A 20,253-nucleotide genomic window follows, 5' to 3' on the forward strand; every position below is an offset into this window, starting at 1 on the left:
CGCCTTGGGGTCCTGCCGGAGGAGCTGGTGGACAAGGCCGGGGAGAGGACGGCCTGGAGCTCCCTAGTTGGGATGCTGCCCCCGCGACCCGGACCCGGATAAGCGGAGGAAGACGAGACGAGACGAGATTAGCCAAAGCATAATAATCATTCATTTGATTAAAATACATTTATAATGAGTAAAATTGTAAAATGATTATTTAGCATTAATAAACAAAGGAAGTTTAATACTTTGTTATGTTATGACTACATCCATGAGAACAACATCTTCTGGCACTGCAGGTGTTCAGATGTTATGGTTTGCAGCAGACTCTTGCAGACTTCATGTCGGCAAAAGTGGGTTAAAGTTCTGCGCGACCCAGCTTTGACCCAGCCGAGTCAAATGAAACCTTTGGCACAGAAAACCCATATTTCCTCACGTTACAGGAGGAAGAAGGATACTGAGTTTCATCCCAAGAACACCATACCTACTGTGAAGCATGGGGGTGGGAACATCATGCTTTGGGGCTGTTTTTCTGCTAAGGGGACAGGACGACTGATCCGTGTTAAGGAAAGAATGAATGGGGCCATGTATCGTGAGATTCTGAGCCAAAACCTCCTTCCATCAGTGAGAGCTTTGAAGATGAAACGTGGCTGGGTCTTCCAACACGACAATGATCCCAAACACACCGCCCGGGCAACAAAGGAGTGGCTCCGTAAGAAGCATTTGAAAGTCCTAGAGTGACCTAGCCAGTCTCCAGACGTCAACCCCATAGAAAATCTGTGGAGGGAGTTGAAAGTCCGTGTTGCCCGGCGACAACCCCAAAACATCACAACTCTCGAGAAGATCTGCATGGAGGAATGGGCCAAAATACCAGCTACTGTGCGTGCAAACCTGGTAAAGACCTATAGTAATCGTTTGACCTCTGTTATTGCCAACAAAGGTTATATTACAAAGTATTGAGTTGAATTTTTGTTATTGACCAAATACTTGTTTTCCACCCTGATTTACAAATAAATTCTTTAAAAATCCTGCCATGTGAATTCAGGGATTTTTTTTCACATTCTGTCTCTCACAGTTGAAGTGTACCTATGATGAAAATTACTGACCTCTGTCATCATTTTAAGTGGGAGAACTTGCACAATCGATGGCTGACTAAATACTTTTTTGCCCCACTGTAGTTGATTATCAAAAAGCACATCAGATGCCATCTGTGTGTCTACATTACCCATTTTCAGAGACCCTCTTGGTGGATCTGAAGGTCAGGGAAGTCGGATGACCTCTGGCACCGAAGGGCTGTAAAATACCGTGGCACCGACCCTTTAGTCCAGAGATGTCTCAGGTCACGACAGACATATGGAACCATGCATCTGAGACTCTGAAGGAAACTAAACAATATCAGCTTGTTCTGCCGGAACTGTTGCGGTATCAGCTTTGCAGGTGCAAAACGGCTTTGACGACGTGTCAAAAGCTTTGATGGTTAAAGAGGTCTTGCTTCAGATGGCCGGTCTGAAGCTTTTCTCAAGAACTGAGGAATCCCAGAGTGATCTGGTTTTAATGTTCTCATGTTATGATTTGTGTAGCCAATCAGAGGTTGACAAGTTTGAGGAATATTACCAAGAGTCTCAGAAACACGCCTTCTTTGATACCGGATGCTCTGATCTGGGGTAAAAGTTATTTATGAGTCATGAGTTTAACTTTACTTTGTCCTTGTGTGAGTGCAAATTGTTATGACCTTGTCATATTAACATGCTGAAACATATAGTATTGAGCACAGATTAATGAACATTTCATTATTTTATAATTATTGTAAGTAGCAATAAACAAACGTTTATTTAATGATTATTTAACTTTATTAGATGTGGAAGTTCATCTTTAATTTTAAAATCTTTTTTCTTCTGAAGCAACGAGACTTAGATAAAAAGGTGCTCTGTGCGGGACCTTGAGGAGAGAATGTTTATTGATATGATTTCACTATCTCTGTCAGAGCTGCAGGCTCTGAGCTCCAGCTAGTGGGATGAAGGCAGGCTGATTTAAAGGGAACACATGCGGTCTTGTGTCTCCTTTTTGACCAGATGTTGAATGGCCAAACTGTACCTACAAACTGACCATTTCTGGACGTTACAGTTTGGAAACATTAACTATTGGTAAAACGAAAGGGATAAAGCATCTGGGATCTATTAGGTTCAAATGTTTATAATAATAATAATAATGCATTGAACTTATATAGCGCTTTTCTAGACACCCAAAGACGCTTTAACACACTCTCACATCCACACACTGCTAGTGATGGTAAGCTACTTGTAGCCACAGCCGCCCTGGGGAGGTCTGACAGAGGCGAGGCTGCCATTTGGCGCCGTCGGTCCCTCTGACCACCACTAACACAGGCAAGTTAGGTGACGTGTCTTGCCCAAGGACACAACAGCAGGATGCCCCTGGCGGGAGCTGGAATCGAACCCATGACCCTCCGATCATGAGGCAACCCGCTCTACCACCTGAGCTACTGCTGACTTTATGTTAAAGGCCTAAAAACAGTTACATTGAGGAGAAAAAAATAAGTATGCGCCAAGTTCTCTAAGAACAAGAACATTAAAATGAATTATTTTTATGCTTCCAAAACTCGTTTTAATGGTAAACAAAGGGTTACAGATATTAAATTCTTCTAGATTGTCCAAAAATCTGTATCAACAAAAGTCTAAGTTCTGGAACTATTGGGATGAATTCATCCAAATCTAATTAGTTTACATTTTTTAGATAAATCATTTGCATCTACATAAAATAATTCATTAACTCAAGAGTTTTTTTTCTGCTTCACTTGATATAAACTTAACAGCAAATTATACCTTTTCAGAATAAACTTGTGGCAGAAAACATGCACCATATGTGAACATCAGATAGCCTTAAGTGTGAAAGTTACATAAATCTCTTGTATTTGACCTTTCAAGCATTTTTCGATTGAAACTGAAGTATTTTAGAGATTAAAATATTGCTTTTATACACACTGTTGTGCACAAATGTATGGTGAAAAGTCTTAGGTGAGTTCTTGCTGTGTCGTATCTCTAATTCCATGCGGTAGTTTTTTTTTTTTTTTTTTTTTTTTGCGTAGCAGGAAAACAGGTAAACAAAACTGTTCTGTGTTTTAAAAAAGAACTACAGCATGGAATATGCTGAAAAGTGTTTGCAATGTTGGCTAACATGTGAGGACCCCATATGAGGATGCTCCAGCAACAAAATCGATCCAGATACAACAGATCAGAAACAACTGAAATTTAGGGACATGAGTCAGATTAGCGAGTCCAGCTCGTTTTTTGAAAACTAAAGAGCTTTTTTTAATGTTTACTTTAAAAAAAAGGGAAAATAGGAGGAAGGAGAAGGAGGGGCGACTCTGAAATTAAATGTTAGGTCTCTTCTGCATATTAAAATGTTTGAGTTTCAGTGTAAATTTAGATTTTGGAAGTGACTTTGTTCTTTATCTATTAAGGCCTGCAACTCACTCTGACTACTTCTATTTGTCAAATGCAATGGAGAGCACATGTCTGTGATTGGTCGACCCAACTACCGCCCAAGATAATTTCGGACCTGATGCCACATTGCTCCTGTTGGATTTTTTTTTTTTTACGATTTCATTCCACGGGATCAAGCTGTTCCAGCTGAATGAAAACTAGCTGTCTGTTGGCCACTGCTTCTTGCAATCACAAGCGGAAGTAAATAAACACTCATTGACCAGAGACATCATTCTAATGTTAAGAAGAGCTGCCGGAAAATGTCTAGCAACACCGTTACAGTTCCAGCATGACGATCCTGGACAGCGCTGTAACATGCCTCTGCTCTCTAATATAAAATACCGTCTTTCTCTTCTTCTGTCCATATTCAGCACCACGGACAGCGCTCCTCCTCAACTTGTTCCAGCAACATGGACAGTGGTGTAACAATGTCTACCTTGTTTCCCCCCCCCCCCCCCCACACACACACACACACCACCCCCGCACACACCCATCCTGCTGTTGTTTGCACAGCTGATCCCAATCAGTGACCAGCAGAAGAGTCTTCAAAAGGCTCAGAAGATCAAACCTGAGTGGGACTCATTGGAGCTCGGAGATCCCTAGATCACTTTGAGCATTTTCGGTGCTAGTGTTCTTGTTTTGCCATGACATTGGTTTTATTGACTTCTTAATGTGGAAATCTCATTGTGTCTGATTTTGCCAAGCTACAGAGCAGTGCTGACAGTACCTGAGCTTTAATAGTAGACCGTATTTGTGGTTAAGTTGTCAGTTGTTAAGGAGTGTTTTAAACTCTCCTTCTTTAGGTTATTAAGAGTGTCAACACCCAATAAGGGCTTTTGGGTCTGTACTAGTGTTTTGTGTTTTTCTGAGGTCGCTGTTGATGCAGTAGGCTTTAGTTAAGCTCAGTAACTTTTTGAATAAGAACTTTACCTAAAAAATACTTTTCTTTGTTTAACCGCTCCACCCTCCTTCATCTTACCAACTCCAGGTCGTAACAAACACCAAGGGGAGTTGGGGCATGTGAGGACACAGTGTTTTTTTTTTTTTTTGTCCTTACAAGGAACAACACATTTGTTGTTTTTTAAATTATGCAAGTGGAAAATGTTGGACTGCTGTTCAGATTGTAAAACTTGGATTTAATTAATAGTATCCTATTTAAGTGATAGTGATTTAAATCTCAGTCACAGTTGCAAATTTAGTTCGATTATTCAAAGTGTCAACAACACAACAGAGTAGCAAGCCTGGAGAGGGCGACAGAGAACACATATCTGTAAAGTTCAGGAACGTGCCTTTAAACATAACTTGTGAATATCGATCATATCAATGCTTTATGACATAATTGACTTTTTTGACACCAGCATGATTCAAACTATATTTTCTCACTCTTACTTAACTCTCAAGGACAAATTTCTTCAAAGAATGTTTTATTATTTCATTCCAGGCTGTATAAAATGATTATGTGATAAACTAAAATGCATTTTTCTATCAGAAGGAAGCATCAGCTTATGCAACAAGATAACAGAGTGACCAAAAAGTGGAATTCTTGTATTATTTTACCACTTTAATCTAGTTTTTACTTTTGCAGCTCATACTGGAAGCGTTCAGTGATTGGAGAGGTTTTGAAGATTCATCCTGGGATTAAGTTTGTGACCTTGCGTTTATGGGATGATTTATTTCGCCTGTAGGTCAGCAATAACTGAGCGACACACCTGAGCATAAACCTGCTCTGGAGTATGAAAGAGCAATCAGTGTCTGCCTGTGAATTGCTTTCTGACACTCCAAGCGACGGCGAATGAACGGCTTGGGAAACAACAAACATGACACAGATTTCACATACGTTCCCACACAGACATATTCATGCAGTTTTAATCTTACATCTAAATCAGACAAGTCTTCGTCTAATCTACACAATGCAAAAACCTTTCCATAGGCTCCCTGGCTTCGTAATTAATCCGATTTTATGTATTCCATGCAGTACTGGGCAGAGGTACACAGGAAATGAAATGAAGGAACAGGCGCATGGAAGGGAAAAGAGATTAATAAGAGTGTTTTCAAATAAAGAGGCTGATACTAGTTGGAAATTAGCAGGATTTGCAGGAAAATCTACGGACGATCTAGTTTCACCCCTGACTACCCCTTTGGGGAACCACTGGTATTAAGAAATGAATATATCAACATAAAAGCAGGACAGCTGGTAATTTACTTTGACATTTACCATTATAACAATAAGCCTGGCAAGCAGCCACTGCATTAAGAATCATCCCCTAAAGAAATAAGCAAACAAACACTTGTTACTGTTTGGAAAAAATGAATCATTAACCTCATCATTTGCAGCTGGGAGCCTCTGAGCCATAGCCCTCTAAAGAAGAACGTATTTCACACAAACTCTTTGTTCCTGGTTCCTCTCTCCACCACTATGCCCAGAACGACGTATTAAAGATGTCATTGATCCGTCCAAAGCTAAAGCTTAAATGTTTGGAAATGTGGGTGGAGAATCTCTAAAACCTTTGCAGAGGACTCATTGTGTCGTTGTGAACGTTGGCAAACCCATTAGGGTGACATCATCACACACAAGTGCTATGTCGGCTCCCCTGCCCGTCTCCAGAGGGAAAATTCAGCACAACCATTTTTCTGATGGCATGTAAACATAAAGAGAGCCCGTTTGTGCAGGTGAGCTTCTTTAGTGCATTCCACTACAGCATTAAAAAGGGTTTCATATCTACGGCTGAACCAATAGTAACATGGAAGAATTGGGGGGGGGGGGTAAAACCACTGCTTTTTGGATTTTAACATTCATTCATCTTTTCTCAAAAAACAACTTTTCTCAGTAAATTTGTTTTAATGCCCAAAGGCAAGATCTTCACATGCTACAGCAGTGAACCTCAATTGGCGGCCCACGGGCCACCGCCAGACCTTAACACTTTGGGATCAAATGGGGGCCAGCTCCTCTGGGGGAATCCTAAGGCATTCCCTAGTCAGATGAGAGACCCTTCAGCGTGTCCAGGGTCTTCCTTTGGGTCTTCTCTCCATTGAATGTGCCTGGAAACCCTCACCAGGGAGGCATCTTCACCAGATGCCACCTCAAATGGCCCCTCTTGATGTTGAAGAGCAGCAGATCTACTCTGAGCCCCTCCCAGATGACCAAGCTTCTCACCCCATCTCTAAGGGACAGCCCAGACACCCTGAGAAAACTCGTTTTGGCTGCTTGTATCCGCAATCTTGTTCTTTTGGTCGCTACCCAAAGCTTGTGAGCATAGGTGAGGGTAGAAACGTTGATCAACCAGTAAACCGAGAGCTTTGCCTTCTGACTTACCTCTCTCTTCACCATGGACCGATACAATGCCCACACCATTGCAGACGCAGCACCGATCCACCTGTCGATCTTGCTCTCTCTTTCTCTCACTTGTTACACACGTTTAGTTCATTTACTAAATATGAACTAAAAATGATTCAATGACAAATTTATCAAAAATTACTTTAAACAAACATCTCTCCAACGTTAAGGTCTAAGATTTATCCTCCAAGTCTTGAATCATGCTTTGCTTTATGTGGCACTGTTATTTATCTGAAAAGCCCATTCTTCTCTGCAAATTAACACAGCAAGAATTTGAGACATTACTGCAAGCATTATTGTAAAAGTGAGTGGAAGTCATCTCAGCTTAGACTTATTGAAATGCACTGAATGAATTGCAGCTCTCAAAAGTCAAATGGATGTAAGAATAATGTATGCTATCCATTTCCCTGACACTTCCAGCTGGCATTTAATTCCATTCAAACTAACATTCTCAGGGAGCTAGGGAGTGAACACAACCTACCATTGAATTTGACAGCGCGGATGTGTCCAAGCAGTTCTTTGCCATCTATGTTGTTGGCCATGCGTGGGCAGAGTCCCGGGTATCCGTAGCACAGCTCCCGGTGCATGCGGTGCAACGCATGCGCCATTGCATACACGGCATCCATCACAAACTGGACCTTCCCTTCCTGTTCGTAGCTGGAGTCTCTGCCAACTTTTTCTAAACCTGTAAAAGAAGAAAAGGATGTTAAAGGTTCCATATCATGCCATGTTCAATGCAGAATATAGGATCAAATATTACAGTTGGCACTTTTGAGATGTCAGTTATCTTAAATACGAGCAAATATATCCGTAACTCCGCCCACGTCCGCTATGACAAAACATGCTTACAGCAGTGTTTTAGGCAAGTCAGTTTCTGTATTGCTATGGTAGTCCCGTGGTTAAGGTGTCTGCCTAAGCACTAACCACTGGACTACCAAGTCTGCTACATGGTATTAGTCGCCTAACTCGCATATCCTGTGCTGGCTGCTGATGACGGGATTAGTTTCCACTGAGCTTTTACAGGATTTTCAAAGTAAAACTCAAAATTTACAGCTGAAACAGGAATATTCTTTAATGCAGTATAAAAAAAGGGTTGTTTAGTTGTCATGAGGAAATAACATCACATAGTAAAAAGCTCCAGAAAGTGATTTTTCCATTGCATGGCCACTTTAAAAAATAAAAGCATTAATTGTGTTTATATTTATTATGAGGGACGATCAGTGTCAGGAACTTTAATCAGAATGGGCACTACTGAGAAGAAAGAGGAGGAGAAAGACGTGAAAATGAAAAAGAACTGAAGAGAAAATACTTTATGGGCAAAGAAAGAGATGAAAATGTTCAAGACAGTTTGACCGGCAGACACCAGCGAGGCACTCAGCCTGATGATGACAAATAACTCCTCTCAGTCCATTCTCGCCCTGGTAGCAAAGTTACAGGAGAAAGAACAACATGTTCCTTTTTAACATCTTCTGAACTGCTGATAATGGCATTTCTGTGTCTGAGGGAATGGTCAGAAAATGTCTGGAGGGGACACGAACACTCCATACTCTTTCAGGTCTAGGGCGGGTTGCATTTTGCCAGAAACAAGGAGAAAAGTTAGCTCATCTTCTTGCTACAGCCCAATTAGAGAAATGATTTATTTGTTCAAGGGTAATGAACATTTACACGTTTACACTCGGTTTTATGCTTCTGCGACGAAGGCTTTGCAAGCACCGGCACAAAGTGATGCACGCCAAAAACCTTCAATTACAATTTCTAAAGCAGGATTTGAGTGTTATTAAAAAGAGTGAAAAGAAAACCTCTAATGTGTTTAGATGGAAATCAGTAAAAGTGTAGCATTTATTTTCTGTCTGGAGTCACCGATATAGTCCGTTTTATTTCTGTGTCATTCTCTAGCGTGGCCTCTTCATCTCTTTCTCCTCTTCTGTATCTTTCTTGCTTCTATTCACCCATTTCTTACAAAGCGGCAGTCACCTTCGGGCGACACAAACTGCATCTAAACCCATCTGGCTGGAGCTGAATTAACAGGACCAGAGGCACCTTGAATCGATATGAGCACCCATAAGGAATTAATGAGGTCCCATGGATGAAATGCAATCCCCTGTTATAGGCAGCAGCCTGGCGCTTCATATGCACGGCCATTTTCCTGTTTGTTTGTGACAGCGAGGATTTCAGAGAACAGGAAGCTGGCCCTTACATTTGATGAAAAAGCAGAACGCGTGTCAGGAAGTAAAACCAAAGCCTACGTCAAAGCGTTCAGGAGGAACTGTTTCAGGTGAAAACTTTTGCTGACATTTTCGCTGTGCTGTGATTGATCCTGCAAAGTGGGAAGCACGTTTTGGGAAGCAACACGTTTGAGGCTATTCGGACTCTCATTCTATCACAACTAAAATCTGTAAACTATTTGCACTTATTACTGACTAAATAAAATTCATTCTAGGCAGCATAGACAGGACCATGGTCCGTAGACCTAAAAATGAACATAAACAGGACTATCTACCAAGGTACGGTAATTAATATTTTTCATCATACAGAGAAAAAGTAAAAATTTAAAGGGATACTTAGCAGTTTTTTTTATTTTAATTTAGCACCCCCTAGTGTTCATTATTAATTATCTGTGGACAAACTGAAAATGAAAACCGTCTCTTCGCTGTGCGTTTGTCTTTTTAACACCTTGATCTAACAGCTGAAATGTCTCCTCGGCATTCATTAGTGTCTACAGGAGTGATTCATCACTAAATCAAACAAATCAGCTGTGTTCATCATCTAAATAATGTAGAAAATTTGCTGGAAGCAGACAACAGAGCCAGGTACGCAAGCTCTTTTTTTTAAGTCCAACAGATGGCCTGCCACACTGAAGTTGCAAGTGCGGTATTCTGGCACACTGGAGTTGCAAGTGCGGTATTCTGAAACACTGAAGTTGCAAGTGCGGCATTCTGGCCACAGAGGACGGTGGAGGTCTGAATGGCATTTCAATCACCCTGCAAAGGGTCATTTTAGCACATTTAGGCTCAAGAAAATAATTTGAAAATATGAAAAGTTGCATATATATATATATATATATATATATATATATATATATATATATAATCATCCAAGCTGTTCAACCATCACTCTGCTGTCTTGTTAAAAAACCTGCAACATAAAGGACATTAACCTTTATTTTGGCTCAAAAACTTCTCTATTTTTATCACCAACCTCGTCATTATTTAGATTCATACACGTCCACAGCTCAGCAGCTTTTCAGCTTTTCTCATTAGTACCTACATTTTGGCCACAAGCCCAATGTTTGAACTCACACTGAAATCACGTGTTCAGCTGTCTCCATTCTTGCCAACGGCAAGCGGAGAAGAAAGTAATCTTTTTTGACTTACTTTACATTTATTAGAATAGGTTCTGACCTACAGCTTTATTTGGACAGGTCAAATGGCAACATTAGGATGGGAACAGAAATGATTGACCTTTTCATGAATGGATAGGTGAATGATCACCATTTTGTGCCATTTGTGCAGCACCAGGCTAAAGACCAAAGGTGACAGATCATTTGCTGCTGTATCCCACAGACTCTGGACCTCTCTCCCCCTGAGCCTGAGATCAGTGGACTCAGTGGTCTCCTTTAAAAAGCAGCTGAAAACTCACCTGTTCAGGCTGGCTTTGAATAACCTTTATCACCTTCTCCTTATTCTGTTCTTATTCCGCCCTTCCCATGATCCACTGATTTCCCTCTTCCTTAATCATTTTCTCTCTCCCTTTCATTACATTTTTTCTTCTTTTAAACATCTCTTTTAATCATTTGTGAAATCTTTTTGTTTTAGTGCAGCACCTCATGATTTTTATCTTGAGAAGCGCTATATAAAAGATTGTCTTCTTTTTAGGGCTGCATGGTGGCGCAGTGGTTGGCACTGTTGCCTCGCAGCACGAAGGTCGCAGGTTCGAAACTCGGCTGCGGCCTTTCTGCGTGGAGTTGCGTGTTCTCCCCATGCATGTGTGGGTTTCCTCCAGTTTCCCCCACAGATCACAACATGCCCTACAGGTTAAAAATTGTAAGTCGCTTTGAATAAAAGCGTCTGCTAAGTGAATAAACATTAACATGAACACATTTTATTATTTTTTAAAACCAGCAACAACCATAGACAAATAAAAGACAAGACATCTTTTACTTTTCCCTTTGTTGAAAACTGAAGCCAAAGCCTGCGCATCAAAGATGAAGGGCAGAAAGTTCCACCTAATCCATCAACACAATCATGGCATTTCTTTAAACATCCATTCATCCATTTATTCATCAGACCCACCTAAAACTGAGTAAGGTCACAGGGATCTGGTGCCTATCTCTGGCAGTCACCAGGCGAGTGGTGACACCCTGGGCAGGCCATCAGTCCATCACAGGTACACATAGTGTCAAACAAGACAAGCAATCAGTCACCTAGTGACAATTTATTCACTAATTAATCTAACATGCATGTTTTTGGTCTGTGGGAGGAAACCCATGAATGTAAGTGGAGAACATGCTAACTTAATGCAGAAAGACCACAGCTAGGATTTGAACCTGTAACCTTCCTGCTTGTGGAGGCAACAGTGCTACTCAACCTCCTTACCACGCTACACTTCATTAAGCATCAAATAACCAACTAAAAATAGCAATATTTTTATTAAAGAATAGTTGCACTTCTAACATCAGAACTGTGTGAATTAAAGAGTGAAACGCTGGGGAAAGTGTAATTTAACTACTTTTTCTCAGTCGGGACGATGAGATTTACATAGTTGGGCAGGTTGCGATTGAACTACTGCAACTCTGTTCTATTCAGTGTGAGCAAGGGCTCAATAGCCAGGTTGCAAATGGTCCAGAATGCTGCTGCCAGATTTTTAGAGGGCAGGCGCAAGTTTGACCACATTACTCCTGTCCTGGCTGCGCTTCACTGGCTGACCGTTGATGTTAGGATTCATTTTTAAATACTTTTACTAGTTTTTAAAACGTTAAATGGTTTGGCCCCTCCTTACTTGGTGTCACTACTTCAACCATACACCCCTTCACGGTCACTCCGCTCGGAGAACCTTATGCTCCTCTCGGTCCCAAGAACACATCTAAAGACGTGTGGTGATAGGGCCTTTGCTGTGGCAGGTCCTAAGCTTTGGAATAAGCTTCCTCTGGGCATAAGGGCCTCCACCTCTGTTGCGGTTTTTAAGGCAAGGCTAAAAACATATTTTTATGACCTGTCTTTTAACCTTTCTAACTAGTTTTATTGTTTTACTTATAGCGATTTTACTCATTGTATTTTTTATCTGTATCGTGTGATACAATGTTTTATTTTCTGGACTTAATGTTTTATGTTTTTATTTGATCAGTGTAGCGCCTTGGTGGCATCTTTTTGCCTGTAAGGCGCGATTTATAAATAAAGTTGAGTTGAGTTGATTAGTCCTATACCGGATACAGCCACTAGGAGGACTGTTGCTTTGATTGGCTTCAATATTCAGGTTTCAGGTGGCTGTCTAGTAAATACTTCAAAACCACCTTCATCCAACCAATACATGTAGCATCTGCATTCAAAAATTAAAAAAAGCCACATCAGCTCAACACAGAACCGTCCCAGATTCAGAGACACATACCTGATGAATTCTTCTTGTAAGCCAAAGATGAGAATGAACATTGAGGTTGCTGATGGCATGAAAATGAATGGTTGTCATGCTCTAGGTTGGTTCTGATATGCGAGGTATGCTATGTTTAAGACAACCTTTCCTGAAAAATCAAGTGCCTTTGTCTGAGTAGCCTGCTTGCAATGCTAATTTAACATTTTCCAAATTGCAGAAACTGTGGTTTGTCCATACTAAATGTTCAAAAGTTTCCAAAGGCCCAACATTCATGTCACACCTTGGCATTACTATGGCAACACTCTCAATAATGTGATTGATGATGCCGAGTCAGGTTAAACTCGTTTTCCCAGCATCGTGAGGTGGAAAGTGCTTTGTTTTGGGGAACAAACAGCATTAGAGAGGAGCAGTGCTGTGAAGTTAATATAGCCAAGTGCCTGAGAGTTGTGAAGGATCTAAATGAGATCCAGTTTACTGCTTTTGTGGCTAATCTCAAAGCAATCGCAGCCCAGTCTGGTGAATGTAGATTTCAACTTGAATCAAGTTTATACACGTCTGTTTCCAATGTACTCCAACACCCAAATCACCTAAATCTTCAAACCAGAGAACCAGTTAAACCGAACAAAAGGAGAATTTAATATGAGGGTTGGCAGATCTCCACTGACTATTCAACATGCGTTACTTGAAGTAACGCAGACTGCTGACGCTCCGTGTGTGTTTTTATTTCTGCAGCGAGACAAACTCACCTCACACCATCAAGAGTTTGTTCTTAAAAGCTTCTATTAAATCCACCATGTTGACGTATTTTAACAAGTTTTCTCTACGCTGCAGGAGTTAAAGTTTACTTTACGGAGTAAAAGTTCGGCAGACGCGTTTGTTTATATCTGGGTGGGGGGAGGGGGGACTTGGTGCTGCACATAGACAGCTGGTGTGATCAGCTCTGAATAGAGTTGATAAAAATTTGCAGATCACGTTTATTTTTCACGGAGATCGGCCGCGGATTCCTCTTCCGGTCTGCATTCTAGGAATCAAAACTAGGAATTGAAAAAAAAAGTAACTTTGAACAATTGCGTGAAAACTAACAGTTGGTCCAGGTTCCAATCGATGCTCGATACCCGATGCCCAACGCCCAACCCCAGTTACCTCCTCGTTCTCTTAATCTGAATCTGTTTGAACAACTTTTATCACAAGTACTTTTTGGGGAGACGTGTAAAATAGGAGAAAATATGCAACAATTACATTTTCTGCATTCTGTGGTGCGTTTTGATGTCATGATTATTGCATTCAAATTATTTCATTTTTTTCAATTAGGGTCACGTGCAAAGCTGATGTGATAAACTACTGTAGTTGCGGTTCCTCTATTTGTGACACAGTTAAACATCTTGGATGCTTTACTGTACAATGTTGGATTTAGAGATTCTGAAATATTCTGTTTTAAGATCTAAACTGATCAGTCTGAGGGTTGTTGCAGTGATTGGATGCCTGGAGGTTGGGACTCATTTTTTTGAGTCCTGCTGTTACTCAGCCCCGCATGCAAAAAGGTTGTAAAACCTCTTCCTACTCAGGATGAAGTAGATTTAGAATCAGCAAACTCTCCAAGCTCCTGTCTTGCCCTGAGGATATTACAAACCTACAACCTCTCATGTCATGACTTACTTCAGACAGCCAGACAGATATGGGCTACTCCCGAATGTAGGGCTGGGAAATCCACAATTTAAAAGTAAGAAAATCAGGAGAAAGAGTAGACCTTGGGAGAACAGCAGCAGCCTGATCTGAACAGGCATCAGTGGAATCGATAAAACCAGGCACCAAACGTCAGCAACAGAGCATCAGCAGGATTTTGCAGCTACAAAGCAATAAACAAAAGCATTCAAACAGAGGTCAGCAAGTGAGATAGCAGAGGGGGAAACTGGCACTGGAGCAAGAACCTCAGCTAGGATTAAAGATGCTGGAAGGGAAAAATTATTTTAAAAAATCAAACATATATAGGAGGGCTGGAATTTATTATGAAACAGACACAATCTTCAGAAACACCTTTATAGATCATTAATGAAATTACTGGCACTCTATTTGTTTTTGATTCCAGTTCAGCTTTTTGGCGGATTGGGCGAGCAAAGAAAAGATAAAAAAACAGCTGATGCCAGCATGTTTTACAGTTTATACATCTGTATTAAACGCATTGGTAAAGAACAGTTCCATCTGAGCCAGAAGAATTGCGTAGAACGCTGCACTCAGAATAGTCTTTATTCTCTCTAATAAACCACGGTGCCTGGAGATGTCCGTCTAACGCTCAGCCGCAATCACAAACCTAATTATGCTAATGGTCCATAAAAAATGCAAAACAAGACACTGATTAGTGAGTCATTTCACAATAAAGAATACTTTTACTCAACTCAAGGTTAATACTGATGCTCTATGACGTCCTTTTAGCCACTATGTCATGGATCATAACTGTTTTGATTTTGCTAAATAAAACTTTTTCAGAGGCAAAAACAGTCCGAAGACAGGTGTCCAAATGTTTAAATGCACACACACACACACACGCACGCACGCACGCACACACACACACACACACACACACACACACACACACACACACACACACACACACACACACACACACACACACACACACACACACACACACACACACACACACACACACACGCACACACGCAAGGACTAGGAGGCCTTTAAGTTTTGTGGGATTTGCAGGGAACACATTTTACTGGGTAAGATTAAAGTTCATATATTTCATGAGGAAGACGGGGGCTGACTGTGATGGACCTGAAAGGATAAATGTGATGTGTTTATATTACTTATTCAGTATTCACAATCCTGTATTTCGGTACCGTTCACAATAGTGAATTGCGAGATTATTATCTAGAATATTATTGTTCAGTTCAGGATTACATGGGTTAAATTTGTAGTATTTGTTTTGTAAGATGAGAGTCGCTGTTAAAAGATACCTTGCCTCACCCGGGTGTGTGGGTAGGATCTGAACCCGGTGACCCCACCAGCAACAAAAACCGGTAGGGATCCAGACATTTCAAAGCTTTGTTCAATCAGCTCCAATGTAAAGTGAAACGATGTTTATCAGATAATGTTATAAATCCAGTGGGGTGAATTCTGGCAAAGTCTGTAACTTGTATTCCGTATTTTCCGGACTATAAGCTGCTACTTATTTCCCACGCTTTGAACCATGCGGCTTATAATGAGGTGCGGCTTTAGTCAACCAGAAAGGATGGATGCTGGAAAGTCTAATGAAGGAATGGTTAAAGGAGTGGTACAGAAAGTGCCCAGGAGGACTTTTTTCACAGTAAAACGGCGCTGCTTGTTTTCCCAGCTTCACCCGGGGATGATGACAGCAACACGGAGAGCGACACTGACATCGCCACAGAAAAGGTATGTGACGAAGCTCTTCTGAGGCTGTTCAACTCCGACACTGAAGATGACTTCAGTGGTTTCAGTGCGCAGGAGGATGATGAATAAACTGATCAATAACTTTTCTGTTTTGTTTGATACTGATCAGTTCAGTTATGTTCAGTTAAACTACATTTTCAATTCAGTAGATATCTGCAGCTTTTAGCCCGGTGCGGCTTTTTTGAGGTGCGCTCTATAGTCCGGAAATTACGGTACGTTGGTAAACAGCACAACGTAAGCTAACGTTCCTTAGCTAGCTAACAGTTAACTACCACTCACGATGAGCACCACCTAGGTGTGCCAAATCTTCCCACAAGTGAACTGGGATTGAACCTGTAGAAACCAGGATAAACTGGCAACATTTTTTAATTAAAAACAACTTCAGTCACCACACTTCCTCTCTGTTCAATCCTCCTATAATCCTCCTGTGCTATTTCTTCTGATAGCTGAACAGGGCTAGTTGAAGGTGTGCTAACGATTGCAACACAACAGCAACAACAAAAAACAATCTTAGGTGCTAATTTTCCCCTTGTTTAAGAAAGAAAGAAAGCTAATCTTTTACACTGCGCCTCTCATGATAAAAACCACGACTAGCTTTAAGAAGGACAAAAATATATTTTTTAATGATTTAAAAAACGAAAACAAATATCGTAAAAATGAGAAAAACACAAATATGCCATTGAAAAATGCAAAGAAAGGAAAGGAGAAAATGAATAAGAAATGGGTAATCAGTGGATCCCAGGAAAAGTGCTGGATAAGGAGAAGCAGGGCCGTATTATGATTGTAAGTGCCAACAAATAATAATAATAATAATACATTTTATTTCAAAGCGCCTTTCAGGACACCCAAGGTCACTTTACAGAAAACACGTGATAAAATACAGTAAAACAATAATAAAACCCAAACCAGAAAAAACAAAGAGAGAAACAGTTCAATAAAATCAGAGGTTGTAGGCAGATTTAAACATGTGTGTTTTGAGTTTTGATTGGAAAAGGGTAAAACTGTCAATGTTCCTGATCTCTGGAGGAAGTGAGTTCCAGAGACGGGGAGCAGAGCGGCTGAAAGCTCTGCTCCCCATGGTAGCGAGACGGGCAGAAGGAACCGCAAGATGGATGGAAGAAGAAGATCTGAGTGAACGGGATGGGGTGTGAATACTTATAAGGTGTGAGATATATGGAGGAGAGAGGTTGTGGATAGATTTGAAGGTATGGAGGAGAATTTTGAAGATGGACGTGAATTTAACTGGGAGCCAGTGAAGCTGCTGGAGAACCGGGGTGATGTGGTGGAAGGAAGGGGTTCTGGTGATAATACGGGCTGCTGAATTCTGGACCATTTGCAGTTTATGAAGGAGTTTGTTGGGGAGACCATAAAGAAGTGAATTGCAATAGTCGATACGGGAGGTGACGAGGCTGTGGACAAGAATGGCGGCAGTGTGAGGGGTCAGTGAGGGACGGAGACGGTTTATGGAACGTAGATTGAAGTATGCTGACCGAATTATGTTATTAATGTGAGCTTGAAAAGAAAGTGAGCTGTCAAGAATGACACCCAGACTCTTGACGTGAGGGGAGGGGGAGACTATGGCGCTGTCAATAGTTAAAGAAAAGCTGTCAGATGTAGAGAGGGTGGAGTTAGTGCCAACTAGAAGAAGTTCAGTTTTATTGCCGTTGAGTTTGAGGTGCACAATGCCCACCACAAAGTGCACAATGCCCACCACCTTCCTCGTCACCCCAACCCCCACCCCACCCCCTACGCCCATGCGCGAACTGATTCCTTAAAGCATCAGATACTAAATGGGAAGTAAACACCAAGTGAAAATGTGTTCCTTCTACATAAGAAATAAATTAATTTCAATAATGTGAATATTACCACAACTACCTGTAAAAGTAGTCATTTGAGATTCCTCTGTTTATTGTATTAACAAAGTTTCTTGGACTGGTACAGGACCATAGAATCTGCTGGAAATGCAACATAAAATTTAAATAAACACTGGAAAAGATGATTGGGGTATTTGGTAAAACATGTAACTCAAGGCTCAGCCCCTTCATCTTTATTGCTACCTTGTATTACTTTTGGGGTAACACTAGGAAGCCATTAATTATTTCAAACGTTAATGTTAACAGGCCTGTTAATTACTCATTAATTTCAATCAGGTGTGTAGGAGCAAAGAAACTGCTAACATGCACCGGATCTTCGCCCTCAAGGATGGGAGTTGGTGACCCCTGCTCTAGAAAAACTGCTTCCAGGCTTTATGACTTTTTCAACTCATGAGCTACTTTTGAACTAAGCAGCTCATGATGCCCATTGGACAATATGGCATTGAGGAGAGGGTGGTGATGAAAGTCACACAAAAGCAGCCTGAACAGGTGAGTTTTCAGCTGCTTTTAAAAGGAAACCACTGAGTCCACTGATCTCAGGCTCAGGGAGAGAGAGGTCCGGAGTATGGGGGCCACAGCAGCAGCAGCAGCAAATGATCTTCAGCCTGGTGCTGCACAACCAGTAGGCTTTGGTCACTGGACCTTAGGGACCTGGTTGGGGTGTAGGGACTAAGAAGATCACCAATGTAAGATGGTGCTTGTCCATGTAAGGCCCTATAGACCAGAACCAGGATCTTGAAATGAACCCTGAAGTTGACTGGCAGCCAGTGAAGCTGGAGGAGAAGCGGGGTGATGTGGGTGTGTTTGGAGGACTTGGTCAGAAGCCGAGCACAGGCATTCTGAACCACCTGTAGACAGTTCAGGGAGGTTCTGCTCAGACACGTGAAAAGAGAGTTACAGTATAAGCGTGAGGAGATGAAGGTGTGGAGAACTGTCTCAAGTTCAGAGCAGGACAGAATGGGACTCAGCTTAGCAATGTTCCTGAGATGGAAGAAGGAAGAGCGAACAAGAGAACTGACATGAGAATCCAGGGTGAGAGCTGGGTCAAAGGTCACGCCAAGATTCCTGACAGAAGGTTTGGTGCGAGAAGCAAGCTGACCAAGAGAGTCTCTGACTTTGGGAACCAGTTTAACACTCATGTCGCTCACCGTTTACTTTGCTTTCACCCTCCAATATGGTGGACCCACGTGATCAGGTGACATAGGTGCAAATGGTCAATATGGCTGCTCTCTCAGAGTTCTAGTGTTAAAATAATGGATACAACTTTTTCTATTATTTGAACCAGATTTGTAACCCCATCACATATAATGTGTATTCTTTTATCTTACTGAATTTGAAGGTGTCTTTTCTGATGTATGAGACATGCTGACAATTGTTTGCATTCAACGTTGGTCCCATTCAGCGGAAAAGCAGACCGTACAGAGCATAGAACAGTCAGCCATAGATCAAACTGGTGTGCGATAATGAGAATTTCTCTCAGCGGTTCTTATGAGATGTGAAATGACATGATGCATCATTAATCAGCATATCGCAAGAAAATGCAATCCAGCCTGTAGACAGCTAAACGACTGGTACGAGTGGTGCTAACTGGCGAAACACACTAGATCGGTTTCCTGAGATTACATCAGGTGGTGAAATTGGAGCAAAGAGTACATTTGGTTGTGTGAAGAGTTCACTACAACCCAGCTTTTGTTTGAGCTGTTTGTGCCCCGTCTGCGCTCTGTAGTACCATTAACACGAGTTTTTATAGATGAGCCAAAAAATATAGCTTTGGCTTTGTTACAAAAAAAACTAACATTCAGTCTCAATTATAGTGTCGTCACAGACATAGATACGAAAGACTGTGAAAAATTCAGGCAGAGTTACCGAGATGAACAAATTGTTTAGTTGTTAATATGCACACTTTGGGATGTATGTGCATTGCACTCTAATCCTTTTCCGAGCCAGCAGCTGCTAAATGAAATTCAGCCTTTCAGCTTTCTGTTAATGACATCAGAAACCACAGGCAGCGTGGTTGGTCGGCTGCTTAGTAAGAAGGAACTTGTACGAGAAATCTGAGTGAAAAATAAAAAGAGAGAGAGATAGAGCGGCAGGCAAACTCCAAGAATGAGATGAAAAGTGGCTTTCATGTGTCATAAAAGTCCTGCAAACCAAAATCTGCATGAGGAGGCGATCATCTCCATATCTGCCTCCAAGTCATTTTCACATTTTGTGGTTGATTACTTGTTCTTGTTGCAAAGGAGTGCAGGCTGGGTGCTGTGATCTGGTTCTAAATGCATTACACATCCTGGTTCTGTACGGGAAAAGCCACAGGGGTGGAGAAACTTGTGACATGATCAAAGTTTTGATTGAAATTTAAAAAATCGCCTGGTTTCCCATTCTGATATCTGTCATTCTAAATGAAATACAGAAGCATGAAGTAATAATGATGGATACATACTGTTTTGTGATATTTCTAAACATTTCAAACATTAAAACGTCCTTTTGAAACAGTTGTTCAAATGTAATTTATACTGCATAGCGACCCTCATGAATCTTCTGACTTACACTTCTG

The 20,253-nt window shown here is 41.3% G+C and overlaps 1 protein-coding gene across 5 annotated transcripts in view; it reads right to left on the reverse strand.

The window, feature by feature from the left end:
• The window catches only part of grm8a (glutamate receptor, metabotropic 8a), a 409,634-nt gene that overhangs the window by 80,488 nt on the left and 308,893 nt on the right, over positions 1 to 20,253 (reverse strand). For all 5 annotated transcript variants that reach the window (XM_070549006.1, XM_070549010.1, XM_070549009.1 and 2 more), the window contains one exon: positions 7,298 to 7,501. In XM_070549006.1, coding sequence (XP_070405107.1) covers positions 7,298 to 7,501 — 204 coding nt within the window. The remainder of the gene's footprint in view (positions 1 to 7,297; positions 7,502 to 20,253) is intronic.

Source organism: Nothobranchius furzeri, chromosome 1 (assembly GCF_043380555.1).
Source record: "Nothobranchius furzeri strain GRZ-AD chromosome 1, NfurGRZ-RIMD1, whole genome shotgun sequence".
NCBI classification, from domain to species: Eukaryota; Metazoa; Chordata; class Actinopteri; order Cyprinodontiformes; family Nothobranchiidae; genus Nothobranchius; species Nothobranchius furzeri.